This window comes from Hylaeus volcanicus, chromosome 2 (assembly GCF_026283585.1).
Source record: "Hylaeus volcanicus isolate JK05 chromosome 2, UHH_iyHylVolc1.0_haploid, whole genome shotgun sequence".
NCBI classification, from domain to species: Eukaryota; Metazoa; Arthropoda; class Insecta; order Hymenoptera; family Colletidae; genus Hylaeus; species Hylaeus volcanicus.
In genome coordinates, this window is record NC_071977.1 from 31,480,897 (window position 1) to 31,508,145 (window position 27,249).

General features: G+C 43.7%; 2 protein-coding genes across 4 annotated transcripts in view; both read right to left on the minus strand.

Moving 5' to 3' along the window:
* The window catches only part of LOC128872420 (clarin-2), a 48,856-nt gene that overhangs the window by 9,533 nt on the left and 12,074 nt on the right, over positions 1–27,249 (minus strand). The window contains exons 1-2 of one of the 3 annotated variants that reach the window (XM_054115081.1): positions 6,088–6,111; positions 364–2,626 (exon numbers count right to left, since the gene is read on the minus strand). The gene's annotated coding sequence lies outside the window, so the exon portion shown is untranslated. Of the gene's footprint in view, positions 1–363; positions 2,627–3,016; positions 3,041–6,087; positions 6,112–27,249 lie in introns of those variants that run through there. The other 2 variants (XM_054115079.1, XM_054115078.1) reach the window with 2 other exon arrangements.
* Positions 8,117–9,905, minus strand: LOC128872418 (DNA polymerase interacting tetratricopeptide repeat-containing, protein of 47 kDa). The gene is made up of 6 exons (XM_054115075.1): positions 9,485–9,905; positions 9,233–9,404; positions 8,960–9,152; positions 8,607–8,887; positions 8,362–8,526; positions 8,117–8,273 (listed from the first exon to the last, which is right to left on the minus strand). The coding sequence occupies exons 1-6, from the start codon at positions 9,753–9,755 to the stop codon at positions 8,189–8,191; spliced, it is 1,167 nt and encodes a 388-aa protein (XP_053971050.1). The 5' UTR covers positions 9,756–9,905; the 3' UTR covers positions 8,117–8,188.

The window sequence follows — 27,249 nt, forward strand, 5'->3', positions numbered from 1 at the left end:
AAGAACGAAAAGACGAAAACGCCAGGGTGTTAAACTACTCGGCGATCAAACTTCTCGGCCCCTCGAGGGTTAGAGATGGTTTCTGTGCATTTCAGGAGACTTTACTGTATACCATTAGCAACCGAGATGGAAGAATATAAACGCCACGAAGGACATCGAGGACTATAGCAAGGAAGACAACACTGTGTGGAGCCACTACAAGCACCATAGAGAACCCCAAGGGCTCCACCATTGCAAAGACCATTGCAAACACGAAGAACTATCGCGCCAAAAAGTCCACCGAGTGCAGAAAGGTGACCAAAGGCTGCGCCGAAAGTCAAAGCTACCAGAAAACGACGAACGTCGGAAGAAACGAGCACGTACCTTGTCCCTGGCTCTCCACGAAGTGCACCTGGCTCAGGCTCCTCGAGAACTCGCCCTGCTTCACCTTCTGCGAGAAGTCGGCGTTGCCGAGCTTCTTGGAGAACTTCACGCGACAGTTGCTCCGAGGCTTGCCCGGCCTGAGGAGGGACGACGGCCTGGGTCTCCTCGCGAACGTGTACGGGATAGTGTACGGCTGCGCTACGTAAAAGTAAATCGGCCTGTAGTCTTCATGGAGATGATGTTGGGCGAACCCGGCGTTCGTCGGGTAGCTGCTGTAGACGCTCGGTGCCCCGTTGCTGTACGCGTACGAGCCCGTATAGTGGACGCCGTAATGGTTCGCCGTTTTTCGTGTGTTACTGTCCACCGTTTTGAAAAACGAGAGAGGACTCCTTCCTCCCGAGCGGGTTGCTTCTTTCTGAATCTTGCCGCGTTCGTGCAATTTCAGGTCGAATTCTGGGTGATTCGTAGTTTGAAAAAAAGATACCTTTTATTCGGTGAAATTGACGATTAGCTTCTTCTTAATCCCAGTTTTCTTTTCTCTCTTTCTTTTTATTTCCTTCGGAATCTTGTTCACAGTCGCGTTATCCAATGCGTCGATGAGATCCGTTTAACGAACCCGTTAATCTTTCCTTTCAAAGAACGATAGGTACTCGAAGTAGTACAGCAACTCCTACAACACTTGTGTTTACCGTGGTCTCACAGGGATCTTCAGGGTTCTGTTATCCGATATTCTTTCAATGGAGTTTACTCGACGTAATAATCTGCTGTCTCGAAGGAAGACAAATGCCTTTCGCCTTCTAATTTAAGCTCGGCTCTTTGTTAACTGTAATGGCGTTTCGTTCTTTCGGAAAACAAGAGAGAAATTCGCTCTTCTTTTCGGATTCTTGTGTGCCGACCTCGGAGACATCCAGAGTTCCACTATCCGATTTCCTGTCGATGGAGTCCGCTCTTAATGAACGTGGTAATATCCTGTTCCAATTTTCCAGTGTTCCAAAGCGAAGCGATTTCTGCTCTTTTTGACAACAAGCTCAATTTCCTCTCGGCTACGCGCCCGTCGAATTCCTTTTTCTCACCGGTTATAAAAACGGAGCCGTATCCTTCTTTCCAGCGAAGGTTATCCTTTCGGAACCGTCCAGCGAGTCGTACAATTTTCTACTTAACTCGGATTCCAGAGATTTGCAGACTCTCGGTATTTAATTTTCCCTCGACGGAGAGTAATTTTCCTGAACATACACGGTGATCCCTCGCTCTAGTTTCCCAGCGTTACAAAGTAAGCTAACTTTTCGAATCGTTTTCTTCTTTCGAACGATGGACACGCCGTGTTTGACCTGTATTTTCTCTCTTTTTTTTTTTTTTTATCTACGTTCGAGCCCTGGTCCGTTTTTCTATCGTCTGGGAGACAAAGAGCATTCCATCCTGAGAGATCCTTTCTTTTTCGAGAAGGGACTAAGTAATCCTACGATTTTCCGCGGGACAACGATTTCGGAGATTTCCAGAAACTAACGAGACCGGAGATCCCGACTATTTTGCAAACAAATTTCTTTTGCGCCGTCAGGGTCGCTGCTTTATCTAGAATTCACTCTAAAATTTAAGCTGTATTTCCTATTAACTATGCGCTCGTTAGGCCCAACGATTTATCGTTACCAAACGAGTTCCCTTTCACCGCTGCCGGAAAACCTTCGAGCGATCTTTCTCTCAAAAACGCGCAAGTAGTATTATCTCGACGATTCGCGGTACCTCTTATTCCCACCGAAGGTTCCGGGAATCGAGATTGCTTTCGTTTCGCCCGAACCGTTAATAATTCCAGGTGTTGCCTTCGTCGAATGGAATTCCAACGAAACGGATCTGCTCTTCTTCCGCTTGGAAAAGTCGAAGGGGCTCTCTTCCTTGGAGGAATCGACGATTGAATTCTTCAACGACGCGTTTAGATCGTTTCCAGGAGATTTCATGGAGCGTGTCGCGCGAGAAAATCATCCCCTGCTCCTCGTTTAATAGTTAATTAGTCGTGCGCCCGTAGGCGTCTAAAAGTTCACGGGACACGTTGCGTATTTAAATGCAAGAGGGCCCTCTCCCGTTCTCGGGCGTTTCTTTCACGCTGTTTTGAATGAGAAAGGGGATCCGCCTGGACGTAAGGTTTTCCAGTGTTTTCTCATGAATATCGGCTGCTTTTACGTCATGCTGAAAGCTCCTGCCTCTCCTTGATCTCCTTCCTTCCTCTAATTGCATCTAATTCGCTGCCACCGGGACCACGGCCTGGGGCTTCCTGCACATAACAGTAATAGTATCGATTAGAAGACAATTTAAATTTGGCCAGCCTAACATTCGACTCCTTATCCGCGATACTGCGTAAGTACACGTGTAATTAAACGGACCAAGTTTCAAAGTTAATCGTCAGGTAGTTTGGCTAGGAAAACGGCTAGAAGAATCAGGAAACCGACGGAAAGAAAACTAGGGAGTAGCTCTTAATTCTGTACTCTTTGGCGCGGGTCGAGCGCAGCGGTAAATGGCGATAAGTGCGAGCTTAGCAATAACTTGACGATTTAAAGAGAACGAGGTGAAGCTCCACTCGACTCTTCGATCCGTAATAAACTGCAGAATCTGCGGCCAACGAACGGTCGCACGTACAAACAGGAAATTGTGTCACGACATGTACCCGTGTCTCCAGGCCACCTAGCGCACCGCTGCAAGTTATTGTGTCGGACGACGCGCGATTTTGTATCCGCGGTGCTTCGAGATTCTTCTCGAGTCCGGATTTCGCCTAAGCGGTGTCCCGTTTCGTCCTCTGCCGAGAGCTTTCTTCGACTGTAAACAATGCTGCGCACGTAAGTCGAGCGGCCCAAAAATGAGATACACGTAACAATGGAAATGGACAACGAGGGAGTTCTTTAAGAAAGGGGAAGGTTTTCGTCGGACAATGAGCGAATAATTATCGTTAGAACACGCAAGATGACGCAGAAAAATGTAGAGTCGGTAAAGCACGGTATACTTCTGTAGGAATTTAAATCGGTATTAAGTTCCGAGTTACGCCTCTATTATAATCTTCTATTCTATTTAACTCGTGATTTTCAATTTTAGCTCAGAATTTTCATCGCGAGCCAGACTCGTGAAAATAACGCAAGGGATTAATAAACTATCAACTTTCGGAAAAAAGTAAAAATATTGCCGTACTCTAGGAACAAAGGGTAATCGTCTCTGCAAGCCTGAACTTGTCAAGGGCCGAGTTTCATCGCTATCAATTCCTAAAACGCGAGTCTCCAACTCGGTGCAAACCCTTAACGAATCTCTTCATATTTTGATTGTTCGCTAGATATCGTTCAATTTTTCTATCTCTCCCGTTTCCCGAGTTGTTTGTCAATGTTTCCGAAATGAGTTTGCGTTGGTATTCATGAATAACACCGTCTAGTAGCATTCTTGACGTAACTGGAACAGCAATTGCGCGGACGTAATATATTGCATTCACGCGTCCACGTGTTACGCGGCGCTTCACTTTTTACAAATCGTTTAAATATTCCTCTGTTACCGTCCATACCGGTCCTCGACGGGATTACGTCGACGGGAAGTGGCTAAAACCGAGATGAAAGCACCGGTCGTGGAAATCCTCGAAAATAACTGTATCGCAAACTCTCGCTATTTTTCACCCTATTTACTGATACTAGAGATAGCATACGCCAGCAGTCGACGATTTTTTGGTCTCTAAATGCGTAACAAATAAATGTAAAATATTTTGAAAGTATATTTTATTTTAATCCGTTCAGTGGCATTCGGAAAGGCGTTTTGGTGCCAGGTGCGCCATCGTGAAAGAATCTGTATCCTTGATATGTTATTCGAAACTGTTATCTATACCAATCGCCTTAATTCGTGGAAAACCTCTTGGTCGCGAAATGGACACCGAAAAATCACCAACGAGCAGTTCGAGATAACTAAAACGGCGCTTTCACGCTTGAAAACGGGAGCAAGTTACGTGTAAGCTGGAAAGCAAACTGGTCTGAATGATCGCCGCATCGATTTTCGTAATCGAAACCTTGACGCGGCATCGCCGACATTAATACCAGTTATGTTAATACCTGAACGATGACGGTCGCCAATCGGATTTATCTTGAAACGGGGCAACGAGAGATACGATCGAAAATAAATTAATTCCTGAGCAGACATTTCCCTTTTCATTGACTAGGAAAGAAACGATTTGCACGAGTCGCGCGTCTATAACTAAACGAATAATTGAATTTCCGCGTTTCGAATAAATGAAGGAATGAATTCAACGATTTATACGTTTTCTTACGAATTTCGATGAATAATCCTTCGCTGTATCGGAATATTCTCGATGTTATTTTCAGTTATCCCGATTTAAGAAGTTGCTCTAGAGGACGCTGACTTTTCTCAACGTAATTTATTCGACCGTTAAATCACGCTGAATGAACATGACGCAACATACTTTGTTCTTTTATTCGTATTATACGCCTTCAACCGAACTCCGCTGTCAGCAAAGTACAGTTACCGCTGAGCGATCACTCATCCGAGCACTGTGACATAACCTATCATAGCAACCACGCCGAGGACATTTTCCTGCTTGAAATCGAAACAGCGAGATCGGATTTCTTAACGTCCAAAACAACCTCCGATAAACGTATTAATGTTTTATTTAGGTTACGTTTGAGAGACGAGAGAACCGTTGGTCGAACGCGATATCGTATAGATATCGAATAGCAAAAATGCATTCGAGAGCAAGGAATATAGAGGAATGTGCGTAGCCATATTGAAACGGGATGACGAGGTCGACTGGATGCCGTTAGACCATGTCGCGATGCGACTGTGCACAGGCAGCCATAGTTCGCGTGTAACATCATCAGCTGGGAGGAAGAGAGCGTCGAAACGAAAGGTGCAAAAATAGTAGGAAAGCAGAGACGAATTGACAAGGAGAGAGCCGTCACCGAATTGAATTTGTCTACTCGTCGCGGTCTTGCATGAGATGAAACGCATCCGCGTGTAATTCTATTGTACCATTGGCCGCATGCCCTCTATCGAGACAACGTTACGTTCGCTTCGATCGTTCGCTCGAGGCAAAAGGAAAATAAGTAATCCGCGAAAAACATCATTTTTGACTTTCGTTCGACTTTCTCCTCGCGTTCATTGAGATCGCTTTACAACAGAGCTTCGTCGCTACATTTTACATATTTTATTTAACTTTTCGGTAAATCATATTTTCCTGAAACGTACCTCCCATTTCTTGTAATGTTCTGGAAAGTCAAAATAATAACAACGTATGCATAGAATTTTCCCAGCGAACACGTTCTTCTTTCTAACAGAGAATTTCTCTTTTCGCTGGCGTTCGTCGACGCAGACCCGAGACAACGATCTTCGGTATGTCTCTCCGCAGTAACGCGATGCCATCTCGCGCATGATATCTCGACATTTTTTTCCCCCCCGTTGGACAGATTGACTCGTCGTTACAACCGGTTCGGTTCGTGAATTTTTCTTCCCGGCTGACGCAACCTTTCGACATACAGACGTGACCAACATGACGCGAGCGTAAAAGAAAAATCACTTTTTTCGACACAGTTACCCCGCGAACGTACACCGACGTACTCGAGAGAATAAGGAGAATTTTTCGAGAGGTATTCAGGTGACTGTGATTTTCCTATACTTTATTTAACGCTAGATCGAGATATTCAAAGTATCGTTCGAAGAGTTCTTCAACCGACTGTGTGTTCGACGCTGTACTCGTACCGTTCGTGTGCTTCGGGGCGTCGTAACAAAGATGCATCGTGGTCCACCATAGCCAGTGAAACTAGGTCACGTAACCGCCCCCCACCACCTCGAGAATCCTGCCTGCTTGCTTGTCCCTGTCTGCCAGAACGCGTCTTCTGGGATAACGAAGTTGCGGGGATCGGCTGATTCGCATGTGAGAATTCGCACTTTCAAATGTACGACCGAACTAGGAACGATTTGCAACAACCGTCCAATCTGCGTCGAGATCGCACGAGCGCGCATGCATTCGCAACAATTCCGCGATCGGCACGCATATTTTCGTATTTTCCTGGATGGCGAGGAACATTTTAAGGACGCCACGACCGCGATAACCTACGCTTTATTGTAATTACGTAGGCGAGAGTCACTCACGCGAAAATATTCCCTCGTACTAATAGCGAAAAAAGCACCTGTTTTCCTTATATCGCCACCAGATGAAATCGATTCGTCCAAGGACGACCATCTTGCGAGCATAAAAATAAGAGAAAGAAAGGTGGTAGATGGCAAACCATATCCTAACAGTTAATCCAGATATAATTGAATTTCATCAAGTTTTTCTCACGATATGCTACCGCGTCGTGTGAAATGCCTCTGGTATTAACGCGGATCAGCTTTTCGCGAGCCGAAGAAATTCAATTAAAGCCAGTTACATGGAAACTGGCGGCAATTTCGATCGAATACCAGAGAGTCAAACTGCAACGGTTTCATCACATCGCAAACTGCTCGACGTTTGAATCTGCGTTACGATGCAACAATGACCTCATGAATAATTTAACGCGGGCCATTGTCTCATCGGTATGTACTAATAACATCACGTCAGTTGTAGCGTGTCTGACACTGATTCACTTGCGTGCATGCATTACTTTTTTTTATTTTCAATTCGGTCATCCGTAACTGTTGTTTCGTTTAAACCAGCCGAAACCCGGATGCGTGCGATGTTTATCGACCTTGCGATATCGACACAAAAGTAACATTCGCTCGTATTTCGCAAAATTACGCGAAAGAGGAAGCTTTGATCTAGCCATTACGAAAAAGCACCATTATTTTTGTAGGGTTAAAAACATGATTTTAATCTATTCAAGTTTCTCCGATCAAAGAAACAGCAGAAATTTGTCCAATTAGTTATTCGACCGAGTACCCTGTAGTTTCAAAAAATAGTACCACGTTTCGAATGATCTACGATTAAATACGGTTCTTTTTCTTTACAGATAAAAATGCAACGTGTGACGGATAGAGTCGATCGTCGATCGATAGAAAGGATCGGTGACTGAGAAAAGATAAAAAGAATCGCAAGGGAATAATGAAAAATTTGCCTGCATTGCTTTGGCATCGTTTGCGTTCCGTTCCGCTTCTCTCCCACGCCGCAAAGGTCCCCTTGTTCCTTAAATCACACTTGAAAACAGTGACCTTCGGTATCCACGGCCGACGGACCGATCTTTCGTGCTTCCGAACGTATTTCCGACACAGCACTTTTTCGTCACCGTCCTAACACAACTTCAACGTCTTCACGGTTTCGAGAGTTACCGCGCCGAGACGTATCTACACGTTGCGGAGCGTCTCTTGAACTGAATTTGTGACTCAGGCCCTGACTCTTTATGCCCATCTGGCTTCAGCAGGTGTTACAGATGGCGCCACCTCGCGATCATGCCCTAGCCTCTCTATCCTACCGGTTCCTTCCATACGTTACGAAGTGGGACTAATTTGCCACGAATTTGCATTTATCAAAAAATTCCGAACGATTTTCACATTTATTTCAGAGAAAAGATGGATAAAGAAATTAAAAAGTAAAAAGATAGCTCGTCTTTTAAATTAATATAATGTCTGCATATTTATGGAATTTTCTCCAAGTATAATGTTTAATAAGAACTTTATTTCCACCGCCACGTACACTTCGAGGTCATCGTTGTTTTATAACACTAATGGACCAGTAAATATACGCGTAAACGCGTATTACTGCACTACTTAATAACAATTTGCATATTTTCCAAAGGCTCGATCACGCAAGTGAAAGGAGAGGAACGATAATTAAACTTTTACCAACTTTTACGATAAATTTATTTACAGATATATGTACAATTTGTTAGTAATTATCTAAAAACCGCTTCTCCGCTTCGCTAGATTTCACGAGTATCAAAAATGCTGGAGTTCCACCACGCACGACGAATCTGAAATTTATTTCGATAGTTTAACAAACCTTCGGTTATCGTGATTCTTCGAGTATTCGGTTTTCCACGTTTCATCTTTCGACCTTACCGTTCATCTTGTAATATTTTCCCTAGAGAATTATTGATATCCACTTTATGCACGGAACGTTTATCTTTACCCTCAAAATAAATATTTATATTTTGAGGAGTATAGCGGTGCTTTGAATCCCATTCTGGAGGTTCACTGAAGAGTTGTTCTATTTGTTCTATTAATCTAAACAATCAAAATCGTTGAAAACGTGACTAATAGATTTTAGGTAAAATTAAGAATGCTTATGCAATGTAAAAACGTACAATGTGTCCTCGTGAAAATTTTGTATGAAATCTGATTGCTGTGTTTCCGGATATAGAATCATTACTGGCCAAATGAGCTTATTTTCTGCATCTAGATGAACTCTACTTTGGGCTATTTGTGGTATTCGAGGTTCCAAATCCTTTAAATCTGAATTTTTTCTTCCATCAATTGATTCTAACCTGATACCCTTACTTTTTATAATGTTCAATAAGTGTTCTTCTTCCTTATCTAATTGCTTTTCTAATCTATCTAATTTCCTTTTATCTCTTTTTAAACGTTCCTGTAAATATTAAAATTCAGGCTTTTGTACTCTACTAACGCGTTAAGAAGTTTTACACGTGGTATATCTTACTCTTGCAGTTACAGCCTGTGATTTCAAACTTAATATTGTCTTGTCAGTTGGAGAATGATTAAGAAATTGATCACAAAGATCGATACATTGGTCATAGTCTTTAATATGAAAACAACAAGTAGCAGCTCTGTTCAGAGCTTTTGGATAGCGTGGTTTCAATTTTAATGCATGCTTCGAATCATTTAGACTTGATCTGTAATTTATATGAGGCTATTGTATAATCTAGATAAAGTCTACAAGGACAATATAACGTATATAATTCTATGTATATACCGATAATTTTTTAACATTAAATGAGATGCAGCCCTATTGTTATAAAGCTGAGCCATTAGGTCTGTATCTGAGCATTTAGTCCGTATGCCTTCTGTGTAACTTAAAATAGCCAATCGGTACTTCTTATATTTGTAATTGAAATTTCCATCCTCTTTGTAATTATTTGCCAATTCTACAAAAGAGTGGCGAATCTAAAGCTTTAATTTATTAGGATTTAATTTAAAGGATATAATAATAAAAAATGAGTTCTACCATTAGGAGTATTCTCATCCTCTCCATATTTAAGTTCTTGCAATGCTTCCACTAAAGGAGACAGTTCTTCCCCAGGTTCCGGTGCCTTTTTCATGAAGAAAGGATGCTTTTCCATTTCTTCTTCCCACCGATCTTCTGGCCATCCTTCCGTATAGCTTCTTTTTTCTAAATTATTTATATAATCATCCAATTCGGCATCTAATTTCGACGCAAGGGCTAAACGTTCCTCGTCACTCCACTTTTTATGCTTTTGTTCACTTGTCTCTTCCATTGTCGAACGATTCGGTAGACTGACGTTTTACTCAACTACAGTAACTGACAAACTCAAATATATTCATAAAAGCATATAAATTTTAGTAGGAACGATATAAAAAATGACGTTATAATTCATAACCTCGAAAAAACATGTGATAGTATTTACATGAATTCGTTATTTCAGGACATGATGGCAAAATTACATTTACCGACGCAGTATATTTCTTGTTCAGTCCTAACGATGGCGCTAATCGTATAATCATAAGAAATTAGAAAAGTTTATCATATATTACTAACAATTGCTGTTTTTAAACAATTTCTAGACATTAGTATTTTTAAATATTTTACTAAAGGATAATTATAAGAGTATGAAATTGATTCCACGGTAAAAAAAGTTTACAATACATTCGTAGGAAAAATCGTGAAATTACACAAAATGTTTTATGAAAATTAGTACGAGCATGGAAGCTATTTAATAATTATTTGCAAAATCGACGACAAAACGATTCGAAAGACTATTAATTCGGAACGAAACAGTCTCGATACTTTTTTTTACCACTCAACGTTGAAACAATCGTTAATTTTTGTTTAATTCGCTTACCATCGAGAGGTCCCTAAAAAATGTAGCGGTTCGATTTTTGTCATTGAAAATCAGAGATGTGGAAAATTTACAGATTCATCGAATCGAACTCAAGCCTTTATATGTTAGAGGAAATAAAAAGAATGTTATTTGTAATTAGGATAGATTCTAACCTATAAACGAAGAGAAGTAAAATCGACCAGTTTTAGCATCGAAATATTTGAATATTTTCAGAGTGTCGCGGGAACGCGATTGTTAATTTCGAATTGATTGTACAGTAGGTGAACAAAATTGGGGAACGGGAGTACGGGTAATCCTACAATAAAATCCGTATCGAAAGTTGGGGATGAGAAAAGCTAGAGGAGGATACGTCGATCGGGTAGGGGTGGCTAAGGTTCGGACGTTTACGCAAACATTCGGGTTTTGGCCCCTTTGTGCGTCGGGTAGGCAAGATGGCGCTCGGTGAAAGCTGGTCCACGATTGGTCGATGAGACCGCACCGCGAATCTCCCGAGAGCAGTCGCTTCCACGGCCTCGTAGCGGGCGAGTTGCTGGTGTCCCTTTGGAAAAAAGCAAAACACGCTCTCTCGTCGTCGGCGACGAGTGTAATGGCCACCGTGGGCCTAGGATAGCGGTGGAGGCGGTTCGGTTTCTTCGATCGAGGCGCTGGCATTATCGCGGGACGACTTATTCGTCGATTAACACGATCAGTGAAGTATATTTGATTTGCGCGTGTCGAACTGCCGCTCCGTAGTTTTCGGAATCGTGGAGAAGAAGTGCGTGTAACATCAACCAGTGTGCATCAGTGTACTTAAATGTGTGCCAGCCATTGTCGAGCGTGCATCGTAGTGTGCCGGTCAACGAATCGTTGAATAATACACTGGATACATCGGCTGTTCGTTTCGTCGCTTGGATGCTACCTTCCTGATAACCGAACGTGGGCATAATCGGTAAGTGTAGCACAATTTAAACAAAATCACGATCGGTCTTGACGATCCTCGAATTTGAAGCTTAACATACTTGTGGCGTGCGTGTACATTGTGGTCATTTTCTACGTCGGATCTATCGATGCTCTCGACTAGACGCACCCCTCAACGATTTGCCCCATAGTACAAAAACAATCGTCGTCGCGTTGTCATCAACTATGCGGCACGCGGTTCCCTTTTGTAAAGAATTCCTACGAGTCGGATCTACGTGTGGGAATCGTGTCAGTTCTCGCTTTCGCACATCTCTACCTCGGCTGCCAGCTACGTCGAGTTAAATGTTTCGAAATCTAATGTCTCGAGTGGTAATGGAAAAAATTAAACGATCGAACAAAATTGTTCGAAATTCTCAGAATCGAGACTCGACACGGTTGTCAACGAAGTAAAGACAAAACAAAGACGCAGCAGAAAAAGTTTCTGCCCGGTAAGGAATCTCGAGTAACAAATGAAAGATAAACGATTTCTCGGTCGTTATTGGTTGAATAAAAAATACAATTAGAATTGCAGAATGATATCGATTGTATCTTGTATCGAACTTGTCTCTGGTAGCTATCGAATCGGATAAACGTGTCGAAGAAACTGATACACGTTCGATCCATCCATTATTCGAATGATATTTCGTCCGTCTCTGACGTGTTACCATCCTCCTTTCCCATGGGGGAAAAGTCCATTTATTGTTATATGCAGGTAGTAATGAGAGTATGCGCGTTGCGAAGCACGATCAATTTCGGAAGATCTACCACCACGCTGCAAAAGATGTCGCGCCACACTTCTCGTGCTAGTTTATTGTTGCTAAATGTTAGGCGACGGAATTTATCCCACTTGGTATTAACGAATTATCGAAATTTCTGGTATTTGGCGTAAAGTTCCGATGTACTACGTACTTAAACTCTTTAAGCTCACGGGTACATAAATTCAATTATTATACCGTGTCTGGATCCATTCTTGGAACAAATTTCGTGAACCTAACCCATGTATTTGACCCTTGTAAATAATTACTCGGGAAAGAGGTGGAAATAGAAGGCGAAAGATAGAATCTACGTTCTCATAATTTATGATAGTAACGAGAATTTCAGCAGTCGAAATTTATACTCGAAGTAATTTTGAAAAGCAAAATCGTTTAATTATTGAATTTGTATTGTTTACGTTTCTCTGATTTTGCGTTGGCTATCGATATTTCGAACGCATTTTGGCATATTTTTTAAAATAATAACCCACATAATTCATTATTATTTTCAGGGTGAAATTTTCTCATCTACTCATTCCTGCAAATTCACAAGAATTTCCACTTTTTTTACTGGCATCTACGCCGTCGGTGGATTTTAAACGTCACGGTACCTTAAGGCGAGCAAATGATAAATTACTGTTTCCATGAAAACCCAAATGCGTTCGGTGAATATCCTCCCGGTCTTGTACGAATATTACGGTCATCTCGCCGTTACCTTCGATTATTCGGACAGGTACACCTTGGAGTAGTTGGCACGTTAAAAGGTTAAAACGGATCGTCGTGTTTCTAGGTGTTTTCGGTAAGCAGCATCTCGCCGTCCTTGGCGATTACAGTGGATGGGCGTATTCTTTCCGAACAAGTGTACTCGACGGAATCCCATTTACCCGAATATAAACGCCCGTTCCCGCGAACGACCTCTTTATCCCGAGTTTAATAGCGATGCTAAGATATCGCGAAAATAATATATCACGAACGGGTAACAGGTGCCCCCTCTCGATATTTTCCAGCCTTTTTTTGCGACGGCAAATCCGCGCTACGCGTAAATGAAACCGGCGTGTTAGCGCGAGATAGAAACTTTAATTTTAACGATACCATTCGCGGCGACCGTTGGCATTTTCGCGATTCCGTCATGATTCACGCGGTGCATCATTGGTCAAAAGAGCGCGATGTAAAATAACGCGGGTCGTCGGTCTCAAACGCGTCAAGCACCGCTTATTCACGAGCGCGACAACGTTTTTGTCGCGACGCGAAATGTTTATTAGTCAAACGGCGCGCTGAACGGTGAAATAACAGGGAAATCATCGAGTTCTCTGCGATCTTATTCCGTGCGGATACTTTTGCCGTAATGTGCAACACTCGCAACGAGTCGAAACTAGAGCGTTTTGCACGTGTTGCTGGCTAGACACGGTCCGGTGTGTTAATTAACGTTATCGGTATAAAAGGCAACGTTACAAATAAGAGATTAATAAATTCCTCTCGCGTTTAACGTTCAATCATATTCTGCGGTAGACGCAGCCATTTTTATCCGTTTGCTAATGATATCTGTGAAAAAAGAAATCGCTAAAGAGAGACTTTAAAATATCACATTTATTCTTCGCGATGGAGATTAATAAATTCCTCGTGCGTTTAACGTTTAATCGAATTCTGTGGCAAAAGCATGCCTTTCCTATCGCTTGCGAGAAGATTAACACTTTTAATCTTTGTTTATTTATTTTTTTTTATTTTTTTTATTTTTTTATGCACTTTGCAGTATAGAAAACAAGAATAAGACGAAATGCCCATATTGTTGTACACGCTGTGTATTAAAAGTAACGCGGCCTTTTACGGAACGGAATTGGATTAACTCTTTAATCGCCAGTTATGAGCGTGGTTTACGTGTTTCGTCGTGGAACGTGTAATTTTATTAACTAATTCGCGGGGAACGTAGCGTAAAAGTTAGCGCGGAAGCGTGAATCTTGCGAAATTGGTTCGATATAAAACATTTTTCTAACGATAAAAAAAGTTTGCCGGTTCGATACGAAATCGTTGGCGGTGATGAACGAATCGCCAGGAGAATTACTTTTTGACGGTATCGATAACGAGATGACCCTTGATATTTCGTAATTTGTTCGTTTCTCGTAACGGGACAACTTCGCAAACCCCGAGAGTGAAAGCGAATATGCAACGCAAAACTGAATTTCACCGTTGGATTACGTGGTAATTAACTTTTCGCGTGTAACAATTACTAACTAAAATGTCGCTCGCGCACTGCGAACCCACACCCATTTTGTTGAAAATACGAAACAATTCCTGCTTTAGCGAATGAATGCGGTAATTCGTACCTTTGAATTTATGATAGAACATTACCGTTTGCATTTGTCTGCGATCGTACGTGTCTCGAATTGTAGAGGAATGCCATCAGTTATCGTAATACCGATTTTATGCATTTACGACGTACGCTAATGTAGGGAACGTATGGAAAATCTATGCGAAATATATTTCGTGAATTAATGGCCACCCGGTTGAGACTTAGGTTGTTTACCTACATGCTTGGATTCGTTGCAGAGATTCGTTGTAGCTTAAACTAGAGTTATAAACGATCAGAGGTACCGAATTAATTCAAACACCTAATAATATCGATGGATAAGTAGCAATCGTTTATCTTTCGTTAGTAATTCGAACTTTTTATCTACGGATAAAACATAACCTGTAAATACGAATATTTTGCACGTCTCTGGTTCGAGTGGGCAACTCGAAGAAGAAGACGATATAAAATATTAGCAAAAAGGGGGCTAATGAAAAGACCAGCGGCCATCAATCGGTTTATACGAAAGCATTTTGTCCAGGGCGACGAAACGAGCTGCGGATGACGACGCCGCGGAGGTCCGACTTTATTTGACGATCCTCTCGTAAAATTCTTCTGACGTTGATTGCGTGTACTCCCTCCCGTGTCGGCGTGAATCGTTCAGGGGTCGACTCGAAGCTCTTTCAAAATGTCCAATCGCGTGCCTTCCGCTAGCCTTTGTTAATCTGTCATGATTTATGCACAGGCGCGATTAAAGCGAAAGCTTTCATCGATACGGCTAATATGTTCAGCGATAGAGATTATTTGACCGTATAACGAGATTCTAGGCGGATCGCTCGCTGTTGCGAGTTTTTCAGAATTCCGAGAAGTGGTTCCCAACCTCGTTTCGCGGGTGGCCAGAGATGGGAGAAATTTTATTCGAATCGCAGTGAACGCATAAAAACAGAGGTACATAACTCGCGGTAAATTAGATGATCTAAAGAACACACAAAAAAAAAAAAAAAAACTTGAATCGTTAAAAGTTACGTCCGTAGACGGTTTAACCGGCGCCGGAGAAAAACCATGTCGTAAGCAAAGGTCGTCATAAAACGTCGTCGGCTGTATCTGTGATAGAATGTACGTTTCTGTAAATACAAATGATCGTAGGAAACCGAAAGGATTTACCAAAAATCACGTCGCGAACGTACGGTGGAACACGGTCGACGCGTACACCGATCTCGACGTGAATATTAACGTTTTCTTTTTCCCTCGGAGGCATGTATCCGACAATAACAGTAATGGAGCCCGGTGGCCGCCGGTTCGTTATAGTGTCGTAAATGCCACGGACGACGATAAAAATTTCTAACGAGACACATCGTGCCTTTATATTGGCCTTACCACTGGCTGAAAGGAGTCATCGGGCGGGGTCTCGATCGTTCGGTTATGATGCCTGTCGGTAAATAAACGGGCACGGGTGGAATAGCGTCTCTGCGCGAACGTTTGAGCGAAAAAAATAAAAGGTAGAGTGGTCTTTTGTGTAAAAGAAATTCGTTACTTCGGCACGTCGAAGCGCGAGGCTAGGTTGGCTGTGTAGCGGCGGAAGGGGCACGTTGGAGGAGCAGTGCACCGCTTAACTCGTTGAAATCCGACGATGTTTAATGAGACGTCAAGAATTTGATGCGAGTTTTCGAAGCAAGTTGCATAGCACCGGCGGTCTGTATAAAGACGGCCTTTATATTTGACCGGTCGGAAATTCAGTGAGCATGTGGCAACGCCGGATCCTTCTGTTTCTTTCTCCCTCGAGGCTCGCTTCGATTCGTCGGGCGCATCTTTTTCCAGCGGGGCAGCGGCGGCCATCGGGGCCCATCGTGTTCCCGTAGCAGAAAGTTTCTTCTACCTTTGCCACGCCACCACCTTGCACCCCATCTCCTCCGCCGTACTCTTTTATTTTATTATTCGACCCGACCTCGACGAGTTAGGCTGTTGGCTCGCCCGTATATCTCGAGCTCCGTCTCTCTTGCGGCTATCGTTCTACCCCCACCATCGCTCCCTCTCCCTTTCTCTTTCCCCTCGAAGCCTCGTCTCACGGCTAGCGATGGGATCAAGTTCGATACAAACCCACGAATTCGAGCCAAGTGTTCACTGCTCCGAGCGTAAATCGTTTACGATTTACGATTTAACGCGTTGATCGCCGCGTCACCCATATACGGCCGATAGCATCTCGAGAATCTCGAGAACAGGACCAGAGTAAACAACGTTTAAATAACTTCGTTCCAACGACGACTAGTCGATCCCATCGCTACTCGCTGCTAACGGAGAAACTGGAATCTCGTTGCACGGATACTCGGACGCCTCTCTTTCTCGTAGCGGGCCCTCTCTAAACGTGTACAATTAGTTTGTCCCGGACTTCGGCCGGCCCGACAAGCATTTCCCCGCCATTTTCTATTTATCTTGGACGCGTTATCGATGCTCGAAGCCGGTGCGCGCATATTAAAACTTCACGAGGCTCGCCAGGAATCCAGGAAGAGGCGCGGATCCACGGGACGGGGAGGGAATCGTATATATACAGGACGGTGGAAACTTTTCATAATGTAGGGATGCTGGATCCGTTTAGAAATTTTTCAATCGTGCCCCCGGTATCGTGAACTTTGCATTCCTCGCGTCCTTCGCGTACTCGGATCATGCGGAATAATACCGACTCGCTTCGACTAACCCTTTGCGCGGTGTTGCATTTTTATTGAAATATTCACTGTCATAACCTCCCTTGAATTCCGTTGCAATCCTAACATACGACAAACAATAACTTTATACAATTTTTCTGGATACCGTCACATTCGAGTATCGTAGGTAACGAAAGTGCTGACGCTCTTGCTAAAGATGCCTCTCACTCTAACTGTGTTCACGCCACCAGCATCCCTTACACAGACTTACTAGAAACATTAAAAAAAAAAAATGTTAACTAACTCTGTAAATGTACTTAAGGATCAAGGTCTACATAAGGGTAGGGATTACTTTCGTCTTTTTTTACAGAGAGAATCGTCATCCCTAGTACCACCACTTAAAGTTACCTCGATCAGCCATCGTAACAATTAATAGAAGTAGAGCAAACCATTATCATTTGGCAGCCTCCGTTGCTCGAATAAGCATCACTGACAACCCCAGGTGTAGATGTGATTTATATGACGAATCACTTAATCATGTTTTATGGCAGTGCGATTTGTACAACAGAGAGATATACAATTTAATTCTAAATCTTCGCAAGGAAGGTCTACAGCTACCTTTAGAGGTATCCATGTTATAAACTTTTTGAAAGTCTGTAAGTTAACGGTATAAATACTTCGATCTCGGTCAGCTATCTGCAAATTGTAGTTTAAGTTTACTTATAAGTATCAATAGTTTACTGTAAGATCCGTTGTAACAAGTTCATTATGTCTGTTTTTCACTCTCTGTACAAGTTTTTTTTTATAAATCTCTTTTGAGATTTAAAATAAAAATAAAAAAAAAATCCTAACATACGAATCGTTTTCTTTCTTTATATCAACTTCATACCAATTATTTGTGCATACATTTCGTATACGCTGCAATTAACCTTACATTTCGCGAAATTTATTTCGATACGGTTCGAGTGTAAATAGAGGTGTAATTGAAAAGCTCGGTCTTTTATCGACATTTTGTTTTTTTTTTCGATCATTTCAGCCGACCGTTCCCACGCACGCGTGAGTCACGCATCCTCGCGTTATCAGCTGCGCGATAACGAGCAAGCCTGTGTTTACGTTACCGTTTAAATACGATTATTACTTGTTTGCGCCCGTGGTTCGTTTTTTTTACGTGTTTCGTCGCTTGCTTTTTTTTTTTCACACGTATCGAAGGCAGAAACAGCATCCTAGTCGATGTGCCTCGTGTTCGCGAGTGCCCGCACTTTGGGGGATGAAATATGAACGTCATTTAATTAAAACGTTGAACCCGATAATATGGAAGCACGTTTTCATTACATCCCCTCGACGTGCGAGATTTAAGATCCTCGGACGGAATCCTCCAATTGCTGGAACTCCTTTAAAAGTTGGACCATAACGTTCAACCGTACGTGTACGTGAATTTTTTACACCCTCATCCTCGTTTCTCGTTCACGTTGTTCAATATTGAACAAGGGTAATATAGCGGCTCGCGGGTAATACTCATTAAATGCCCGCAATATTCCACCCATTGTATATAAATCGCGATTTGCAACAATGGGGCGGTAATTGAAACTATGTTTCGAGACAATTACGAGTGATAACGGAAGTTGCAAAATATTTTTAACGGCTATTCGCGGGGATCGATCACGTCCGCGCGCAGGAAGAGAGAGAGGACCAGAGATTCGTTTTACCAATACAATGCTACGTGACTCGACGAACTTGGCACTATGCCATGTTTTCGCGCTATCAATTAAAATGTTAATTAATACTTCGAAATGAACCGTTTCGGATCGTTCTTGATTATTATACGCCGATAATCGTTAATCACCGACGAATATCTCTAAGCGTCCTTGTTTTATCCGTTCATTACGATAATGCCCTTACGCGTATATCGTGCGTGCGCGTATTTACGTATTAATTAAAGCTTTTGTTTATAAAATTACCCCTTTGGACAGACCGGGATCGAACAGAGCCGAGATTCGCAAATAATACACGGTAAATTCCTGAGAAGGGAAATTTCGTTTTAATAGTATCCAACGTCGCGACATATGAATTCGCTATGCGTCGAAGCTTTACCGACAAGGTAAAGTAAAAGCTAGAAATAGAGGTCAAAACGTGAAGGGAAAACCGAAACACTCGATATAAAAAAAAAAAGAAAAGAAAAGCGTGCTTCGAATTGCTAAATGCAGGATACACTTTCGTTGGAACAATTTCATAAATTCTTCATTGTTATTCGTGGAGCGGCAAAGAATTTTTTACCGCGTCGCAAGAGTACGCCTACAAAAGCTCGCATTTGTATTCCTTAAGCTGGTTGTGGAAGGAAAGAAATTCCAACGATTATCTAAATCATCGTCTCCCTAGGAATCCATCCCTCCTCGAAGAGGAAAGATGAGTTGTTGCAGGGAAACGCGAACGAAAGGTAAAAAGGCACGGCCGAGAGTGCAGAGGTCCGCGCGAATCGCTTCTCGATTCTCACGAGGTCGTGTATCGGTGCCATTCGGTTCCTTCTGCCAGCAATTAGAAAACACGTAAACGAGTTTTCGGTACGTTAATCCCGAAGAACGTACTTCCAGCGCGGTACATCCTGGCCTCGGCCTCCCTACTGGTGGATGACCCCGTGGACTTTCAGTCGCGTACACACACAAAACGTACACACGTGCACCCGCACGTCCGTGTGTACACTCGTGTGCACGTTTTATCGAACAGAAGACCGGTCGTTAGAAGTTTGAAACGTTGCAAGGGGAAACACGTGCGTTGTTTCGCGATTACCATTATACTTTTTTTAAATTTATTTTTTTCTTTAAGTTTCAGAAAATATCGACGCGTACGTTTGCTTTTGCGATACTCTTCTCGAAATTGATAAGTTCTGATTCTCTTTTTATTTTTGATACAAGAGTTTCAATGGAGAATGTCTGAGAGCAGGGAACCTGGGATCGAAAGTGTTCGAGTAAAATGTGCCCAGACAACAAACGCGAATAGCAATAATTTCACAGAGCTGCATAGAAAAGGAAGAATCGAATAAAAATTCACGATTAAATTTCCCAGTTCCCAGGTCCCAGTTCAATCGCGCCATCAGTTCTAGTTTCGTCTCCGAAACAATAACGTATTTACATCTTTCCGTTCTGTCAACGGCCGTTGATTGTTACTATCGAATCCCTGGAGTTTACGGAACAGCGAAACGATTGTGGACTCATCAATCGCTTATTCTGTATAGCAGGTGAAATCGCTGGAGGGTATATTTGTTTAATTACATTTCTTCCCAGCCATTCCTGCCCCGAGAGTGTTCCGCGACAATCGATCATCCACTGCTCTGCTCGATTCAGGTCGCCTCTCTTTCTTACGACGTTGCTGTTATTAAATAATCAAACTTTAGTCAAAAGCCCCAAAACAAGATCATCGTCTCTCTGTTATATCAGGTGGTCCCAAAAGTTTCTTCCGTGACTTGCATTCAATTATTTTGTGTGGCAGTGTTTATAGAATTAGACAACCTAATTTCTTAGATGTTAACGCCGTAACTGTAATGAAGCGAGATGAATTGTACGCAATTCAATAACGTAACATTATACATAAAATGTTGCGTATGTGTTATTATTTAAGGAAACGGTAGAAACATTTGGGACAACCTAATCGATCTGACATTATCAAACTTTAAATAAACATAAGTTGCAAACTAAGGATGATAGAGAATTCTAATTCACGGCAGTCATGACCGTGTCAAGCATAAGAGCTGGGAAAAAAGATGCACAAACAGATGAGAAAGTACATGTATACGTCCGTCTCCACGTGGATGGTTGAACGCCAAAGGGTGCGGAATTCGAGAGAAGCGACTGGCAAGCGACTACACTCGGTCGTCGCTGACGTGTACGGTGGGACCTGCGCGGTCGATATGCGCGTACGATTTGCCGCGGGGGGAACGGGGGTGAGAGTGGGGCGTTTTCGCGTGTTGAAAAATCCATCGGATCTAGTCGTGCGGCCGACTCGCGCGCGGTTTTATTATGGAAATCGGTGGAATCGGAGTGCCGAGTATGCAAGACACGTGAATTAAACACGTAATACACCGACTCCGCAGTGCACCTGTCGCGCATGCAAATCACTTAAGCCGCTGAGCCTGCTCGTGGCCGGTTTCCGAGCTTTTTCGGCCGGCGATGCATATCGGCGCGCGCTGCGCTCACTCGAGGCGCGGTACGAGCTCTGCGCGCGAAATCTTTGCGTTAGCGTTAAGAGAGGGGGCACCGGAAGGCGATTCCGATGTAAACATCGAAAGTTTGGCTATAGCCAACTTTTTCGAAATTATTAATTTTTGTATTCTCTTTCGAAAATAACAAGTCACGTACACGTGCGTGCAGGACTTGGAGAAAATTTCATCACGAGTGAACAGATGTCGCGCGACTCGAGTTTTTTTTTGTTTTTTTTTTTCCACCGTGTCGGTTCCCCTCTTCTTTTCCTTTATTGCTTCGTTCTTTCATTTTTCTCTCGCAGCCCGTACGCTTTTAATTTCGAGGATCAATTTATATCCCGTGAAGAAGGCCGCGTACCTGCATCGAAAACGGTAGGAGTTATAGGGAAACGACAAAAACTGAGATCTTTAACTTGACGTTATTGCCTACGAACGAAAAAGATATATAATTAACGAAATATGTGAAACGACTGCATCGAACCCCTTATAAATGCCGCGTGCGGCATTTAGATGGCGAGTTTCTCATTCCTCCGTGCCCGTACCGTTCCCCTACGCAACGCGTGCGTGAGCCTCGATCAGGATAATTCATCGAGGAATTTCTCGATGGTCGACCGTAATCGCTGGACGAAACACAGCGCGGCACGAACGGTTTCCCTTTCTTTATCCAACCGTGTGCGTGTTGATTTTTTGCCCGATTTCGCGGTGCGTGACAATTGTGGGAGAAGTATGTCGATTTGTCGTATTGCGCAACGTGTAAAAGCTGCGACGATCCCGGGCGCATCGTTTTTACGCCGGAGAAACGAGACTGTACACAAAAGAAGCGTCCCACTTTCGTTTCACCGGCCGTAATCTTTGGGATCGTCGGTCGTTCGATGAAACTTTTTCCTCTGAAATTACTTCATTTTCGATGAAAATTACGTCTTATGCTTACGGCACTGGGCCATCGTTGTTTTCTTCTTTCCAGATGGAATTATACGTTTCCTTCTAACAGAGCAGCGTTTCTCGATCCGTTTCTCTTCCGTGACTCGGCTCTTAAATTCCTTCAGTTTTTAACCCCTTCCACTCGAGATGTTTTCTTAACGTTCTATTGCCACGAATGCTAAACTTAGACTTCGAAGATGAGATCTGTAATTCGAGATTTGAAAATGACCATTTTGAGTTTGAAAGAAATTCAAGCTAAACATTGTTGCTTGTTGATTTATTGCGTCGGACCTAATGGCGACCGAGAGTCACCTTTATTAAAGGGTTAAATTGAAACTAGCATTCGATGCTCCACGAAATATTCCCTTACCAAGAAAAAAACCTGGAGAACAAAGTTTTCGTGTCGTATTCGTCGGGGACGCATTACGACTGATAAGATCATCAGGGGAAACGTGGGTGTGAAGGAACCCAGAGATCTTCCACGTCGATAAATATAACCCGTCGAGTGGTGTTTGGTTTCTTCTGTCATCCTGCTGTTTCACTTGCCACGTATTGTGTATATTATACGAACCTGGCGTATTTTCATGTACGAGGGAAACGGTTTCAACACAATTCGAACCGCGAGATAAGTGGAGCTCATTTCTGAACGCGATGAATAATTGAATACGGCACACCTGGTTTAACGGATGAATAACTTTTCGAACGAAGAATTTGAATGCAGCGTTAATTAAGATCCTCGGTTTATCAAACACGGCGCAACGAATGCGACGCACTTTGAATTTCCAATTTCGTTCACGACGATGAATTATGCGTTTGACAATGGGTATACGATTGGCTCGAGCGCTTTTTAAACCGAAACGGGGCTCGAATTGCTGTTTTACAAAAAATTCCTTTGGCTTCTTTTTGCATCATTTTTAATTGCTTTCCCATTCTTTTTCGACGATTCAATTTTAATCGTTTAACGGAACTCGCGTAATCAGGAAATTTAAACAGCAAAGGGTGGAATGTTTCTAAAAGAAATTTAAATATTTCTCCGTTTAATTGGCAATGGAAAATTTAGCCACGTCTGGGTCAGGTCCCCGAGTTAGGTGGCAAAGCGTACGTGGGCAGCTCGCCTAAGCGCACGCGCGCATGCGGGGTGTACGCAGGTCGCATATCGATGCTTCCGTTGCGCATAAATTAACATCGACCAGCGCCAGGGCTGACCCGATGCACGAGACAATTTTCGAAGAAATTTGTCGTAGCATAATTCGGGACGGCTTTTCAAGTGTAAATTCCCCGCCGGCTGTTTCTCCGGCGGACTCGTCGGGTCGAGTATGCAAATAGGATTCGGTCAAGATACCCGTTGGCGGGAGGGTAGGACTCGTTATTCCGATAGCCATTGTTTGTATTTCATAGTGGCACCGTGAATCATCGGTTGCTTAATTCCGATACCGCTGCAAGCTCTCCGCAGGACGTTGGACGCATTTTAAACGGTCTGCGTTGCCGTTCGGGCCACCCCGTCGTATTTGTCGAAAATAAAAGTTCCGTACCCCCGGGGATTAATGCGCGTTTCGTGGAGAATCTAACGCGATCGATAATTTCGCTTTAGTGAAATTATATAATCCGATCGAGGGAGGAGCGTATTTCGAATGGGATTGAACGTTAATTTTCGATCAAAATAGTTATGAAACGACCGACGAGAGGATTTGTACGCGATCCGGTGTATGTTTTATTCATATTACACGTGTACAAAGTATCTCGCGTGGCAATTGTTTACGATTTCGAACGTTCGATATTAATTTCAGATCCTCTTAATAATATAAACATTTTTCTTTTCGGTACCATGTCGATCGTAACGGTTAAACAACATTTTTCCCATTCCTGGTTCTAGTTCCGCGGCGCATATTTATTTTGCTCGGAATTGTGTATTACGCGCTACTTCCCACGTGGAATTTACGACTACTCACCTCGGCCAGTTGCGGTCTTGAAATAATTAAAGCGGCTGGCATGCCCGGTACACGGAAATTCCCAAAATATGAAATCATCGCCGCGCGGCGCAATCGGTTGCGCTCTCGCGCGTTCTCTTTTGAAAACGCCGCCGCGCGTGCAAAAATACTCGCCCCCTTGTTCCCACCCCCGCGGTATTACATTCCTCGATTCTATTGATCGATAATTTCATCGTATTCGCGAAACGATCCGTGGTATCCGCGTCTGCCATTAATTCCCCCGTTAATTTCAACATTAATTTCCTCGCAAAGCGCTTCAGTTTCGCGAGAGAAGAAAACCGTTGCAAACGGAAAGCGTAACACTCGTTTCAACGTTTCTTTTATTTCCTGCCGGCTCTTTAATTCAAATTAGTATCTCACGGGGGAACCGCGAGACTCTTCGCTCTCGTCGTGCAATTAATTAATGAATTTCTTAGCCGGTGCCAGAACTAATGTTTCCCCATTTCTCTAATGGCGCATTTTTTTCTTTTTTTTTTCTTTTTTCGTTCGGTGCGCTCCCCGGGACCCGCGTCCGACCTTAATATATTCGAAATTTACCGCCAGTCATTAAAATCGAATCAAGCCGTTACGGTTCCTTATAAATTCAGAAAAGACGGAATCGTTCCAAAATTGAGAAAAAAGTTGATCTCGCGCGAAATCTCGGACGCTCGGTGTTCCGGGTGTAAATACACGTGTATTTAAATCCGCGTAAATGATCGATGGCTCCGCTGCCGTGACGATGAAAAATGTTGGCCGTCTTTGGTAACGTAGTCCGCAGTGGGAACCCCTGGTCGCAGCTTGACACACGATTTCGTTTCGACGCGGCCACCGTCGCTCGAACATTCCAGGAAAGTGGCATTTGTGCGAGCAGACAAAAATCCACAATGGTGGCGCGGGTTGCACGTGTACACAGAGACGGGGTCGAGGCTTCACCTGCCGTCCATTTGTCACATCCCAAATTGAATTACGCGGCACGTCGAATTTCTGTATAAAACGGCCCTAAGTTGGCCCATTGACTGCGCTTGTCGTCGTTTTCAACGTGTCGGACGTTCCGCTTTTACGTCTCTCTACTCGCGCTGTAATCTCGCCTGTCTCTCTCGCGCACGCGGCAGACTCTCGCTAAGCGTCTCGCTCGTTTTCTCTGTTCCGCTGTTCGTGCGCCTATCCGGCCATATGGTTCACGGGCATGGCTACGCGGTCTGGTGTGCGCTTCATTCATAATACACGCGACCCTAAAATTTCCAACACGTTGGACCGACCGCGACGCGATGGAACTCCGTCCATGGGCGGTTTGAAAAGCGACGATACCACGTTGGAAAGCGCCTGAAAATTTTAAAAACGACCTTCGTCCGCGGCCCGACGTTTAGACGCGCTCATTCCGCGGGGACTAATTTGCTGTAAAAGCGGAAGGTCGTTTCGACGAGCGTGTTCCAACTATGAAATACGGACCCGCTCGACTTTCTTCGGGTCTGCGATGTACGCGCATATTATTTTTTAACCTGTTAAACCCGTCGTCAAACGTGACGTATTGGTGTCTGTATTGGTGTCTGTACTGGTGTCTGTATTGGTGTCTGTCGCGACACGCTTCCGTTTCTCGTTTTCCAGTATTTTTTTTTCGAGAACAAAAAATATTTCACGTACGAGGCAAAACTGGATCACGGATAAATAAATCGAACGCGATCTTGGAATAACAGTTAGAAAATACGTATATATATATATTTTGTTAACCGCAGAAAAGTATTCGGAAGCAGTGTAGGTTGACTGTAAAACAGAACGACGATGATATATTTTCCGAGGTCCGGCGCGGACTCGGTCGTCGCTGGTTAGTTCGGTTAGCGACGCCTGTTACATGGGGTTTCTGCTTTCCATTGTATTCCGGCAGTGGATAAATAGTAACGTTCTCACGATTCCATTGTATGCGAGCGAATAAGTGTATTAAAATTCGCAACGAATTTACGTTGGACAACAAGAAACGTGTTCCATTTTCGCCTCGACCGCTCGTTACAAAAGCCTGCTCGGGATTTATCGTCGGGAGCTGTTTTAAGCGAGAGGAGAGGAGAGGAGAGAAGAGGACGCGGGGAGGTGGCGTGGAAGCGCCGTGGGGGTAAAAAGAACACGGATACATAAAACATCGGCTTTTCCATGGCCCAGGGACGCGGAGAGAACGCACCAAGATATCCGACTATGTAAATGTTATCTGGTGTCCTCGAGCGAGAACGTAAGCAGCCCAGGAAGCGCCGGACACGGCAGCCAGTAAGTCATAAATTCCGTGGAAATTCGGCTCGAAATCTGTGTCACGAGTTAAGGGCTAATCCTTGGGTGCAGCCTTGAAAGCGAAGCGGGGACATAACACGGCTACTGCAGGCCAGAAAGCGTTTTAGGGAAAAGCAAAGTGGAAAGATAGGCGCGCACGCCGGAGGGCCGAGAGAGGACGAGAACCAGGCCTGGGCAGATTATGTCGTCACGCGAGGCTCTTCCTGTCGTCGTCGGAGTCCGCGGCTGACAAAAGCTGGAACCGTCGTAAAATGGGAAATTTTTCGGGCAACACGCGGCGGAACGTTTCCTCGGTTACCTGGCAGAAATCGTTGAAAGGAACGAGACCGAGTACGGTCGGCGTACAAGGACTCGCAGGTAAACGCGTTTCGGAACGCTCGGCCAAAAGGAAGCACGTTCTATTGTGATTAGCCCGGTCCATCTGCGGCATCTGGTAGTTGGAACGACCAGAAGTGGTTTCGACGTGCGCTCTCGAGGGTTCGATGGGAACCGACGGGATAACCGTGGCCTCGACTAAACCGACTACCGTCCTTGTCGTGTCATTATTCCCGCGATGTTATTATTTACAGCCCGAATTGAGATTTCTCCGCTCGGGATTATCCACCATTCCGTGGTACGTTTTGTCACGTGTCGCATGGCTTCTACAACGAAAGCCGAGAAAAGGTCGATTTCTATTATCCGTTCAGACACGACGCGTTTCTGATCAGTTCGGTTCCGACAAAAGCATACGTCTGAAACGGAACGCGTTTGAACCGATCCATTACGGTATATATAAACACTCGTGTTTAATAACACGAAACAATATTTGTCGGAACGGATAATACAAATCGACCTAAATTCGGAGCGAGTCACGAGAATCTGTATCGCTTTTGGGATCTTCGATTCGATGATATCTGCGTAACAGAACAAATGCATAAACATCTCTAGTTCCGGAGTAATCGCGA

Excerpts from the sequence above, each read along its gene's own strand:
- LOC128872418 (XM_054115075.1), bottom strand. The coding sequence starts at position 9,755 with ATGGAAGAGACAAGTGAACAAAAGCATAAAAAGTGGAGTGACGAGGAA. Across the intron at positions 9,405-9,484 it reads GGATGAGAATACTCCTAATG|AATTGGCAAATAATTACAAA; the intron begins GTAGAACTCATT and ends ACTCTTTTGTAG. Across the intron at positions 8,527-8,606 it reads AATTTTCACGAGGACACATT|ATTAATAGAACAAATAGAAC; the intron begins GTACGTTTTTAC and ends TTGATTGTTTAG.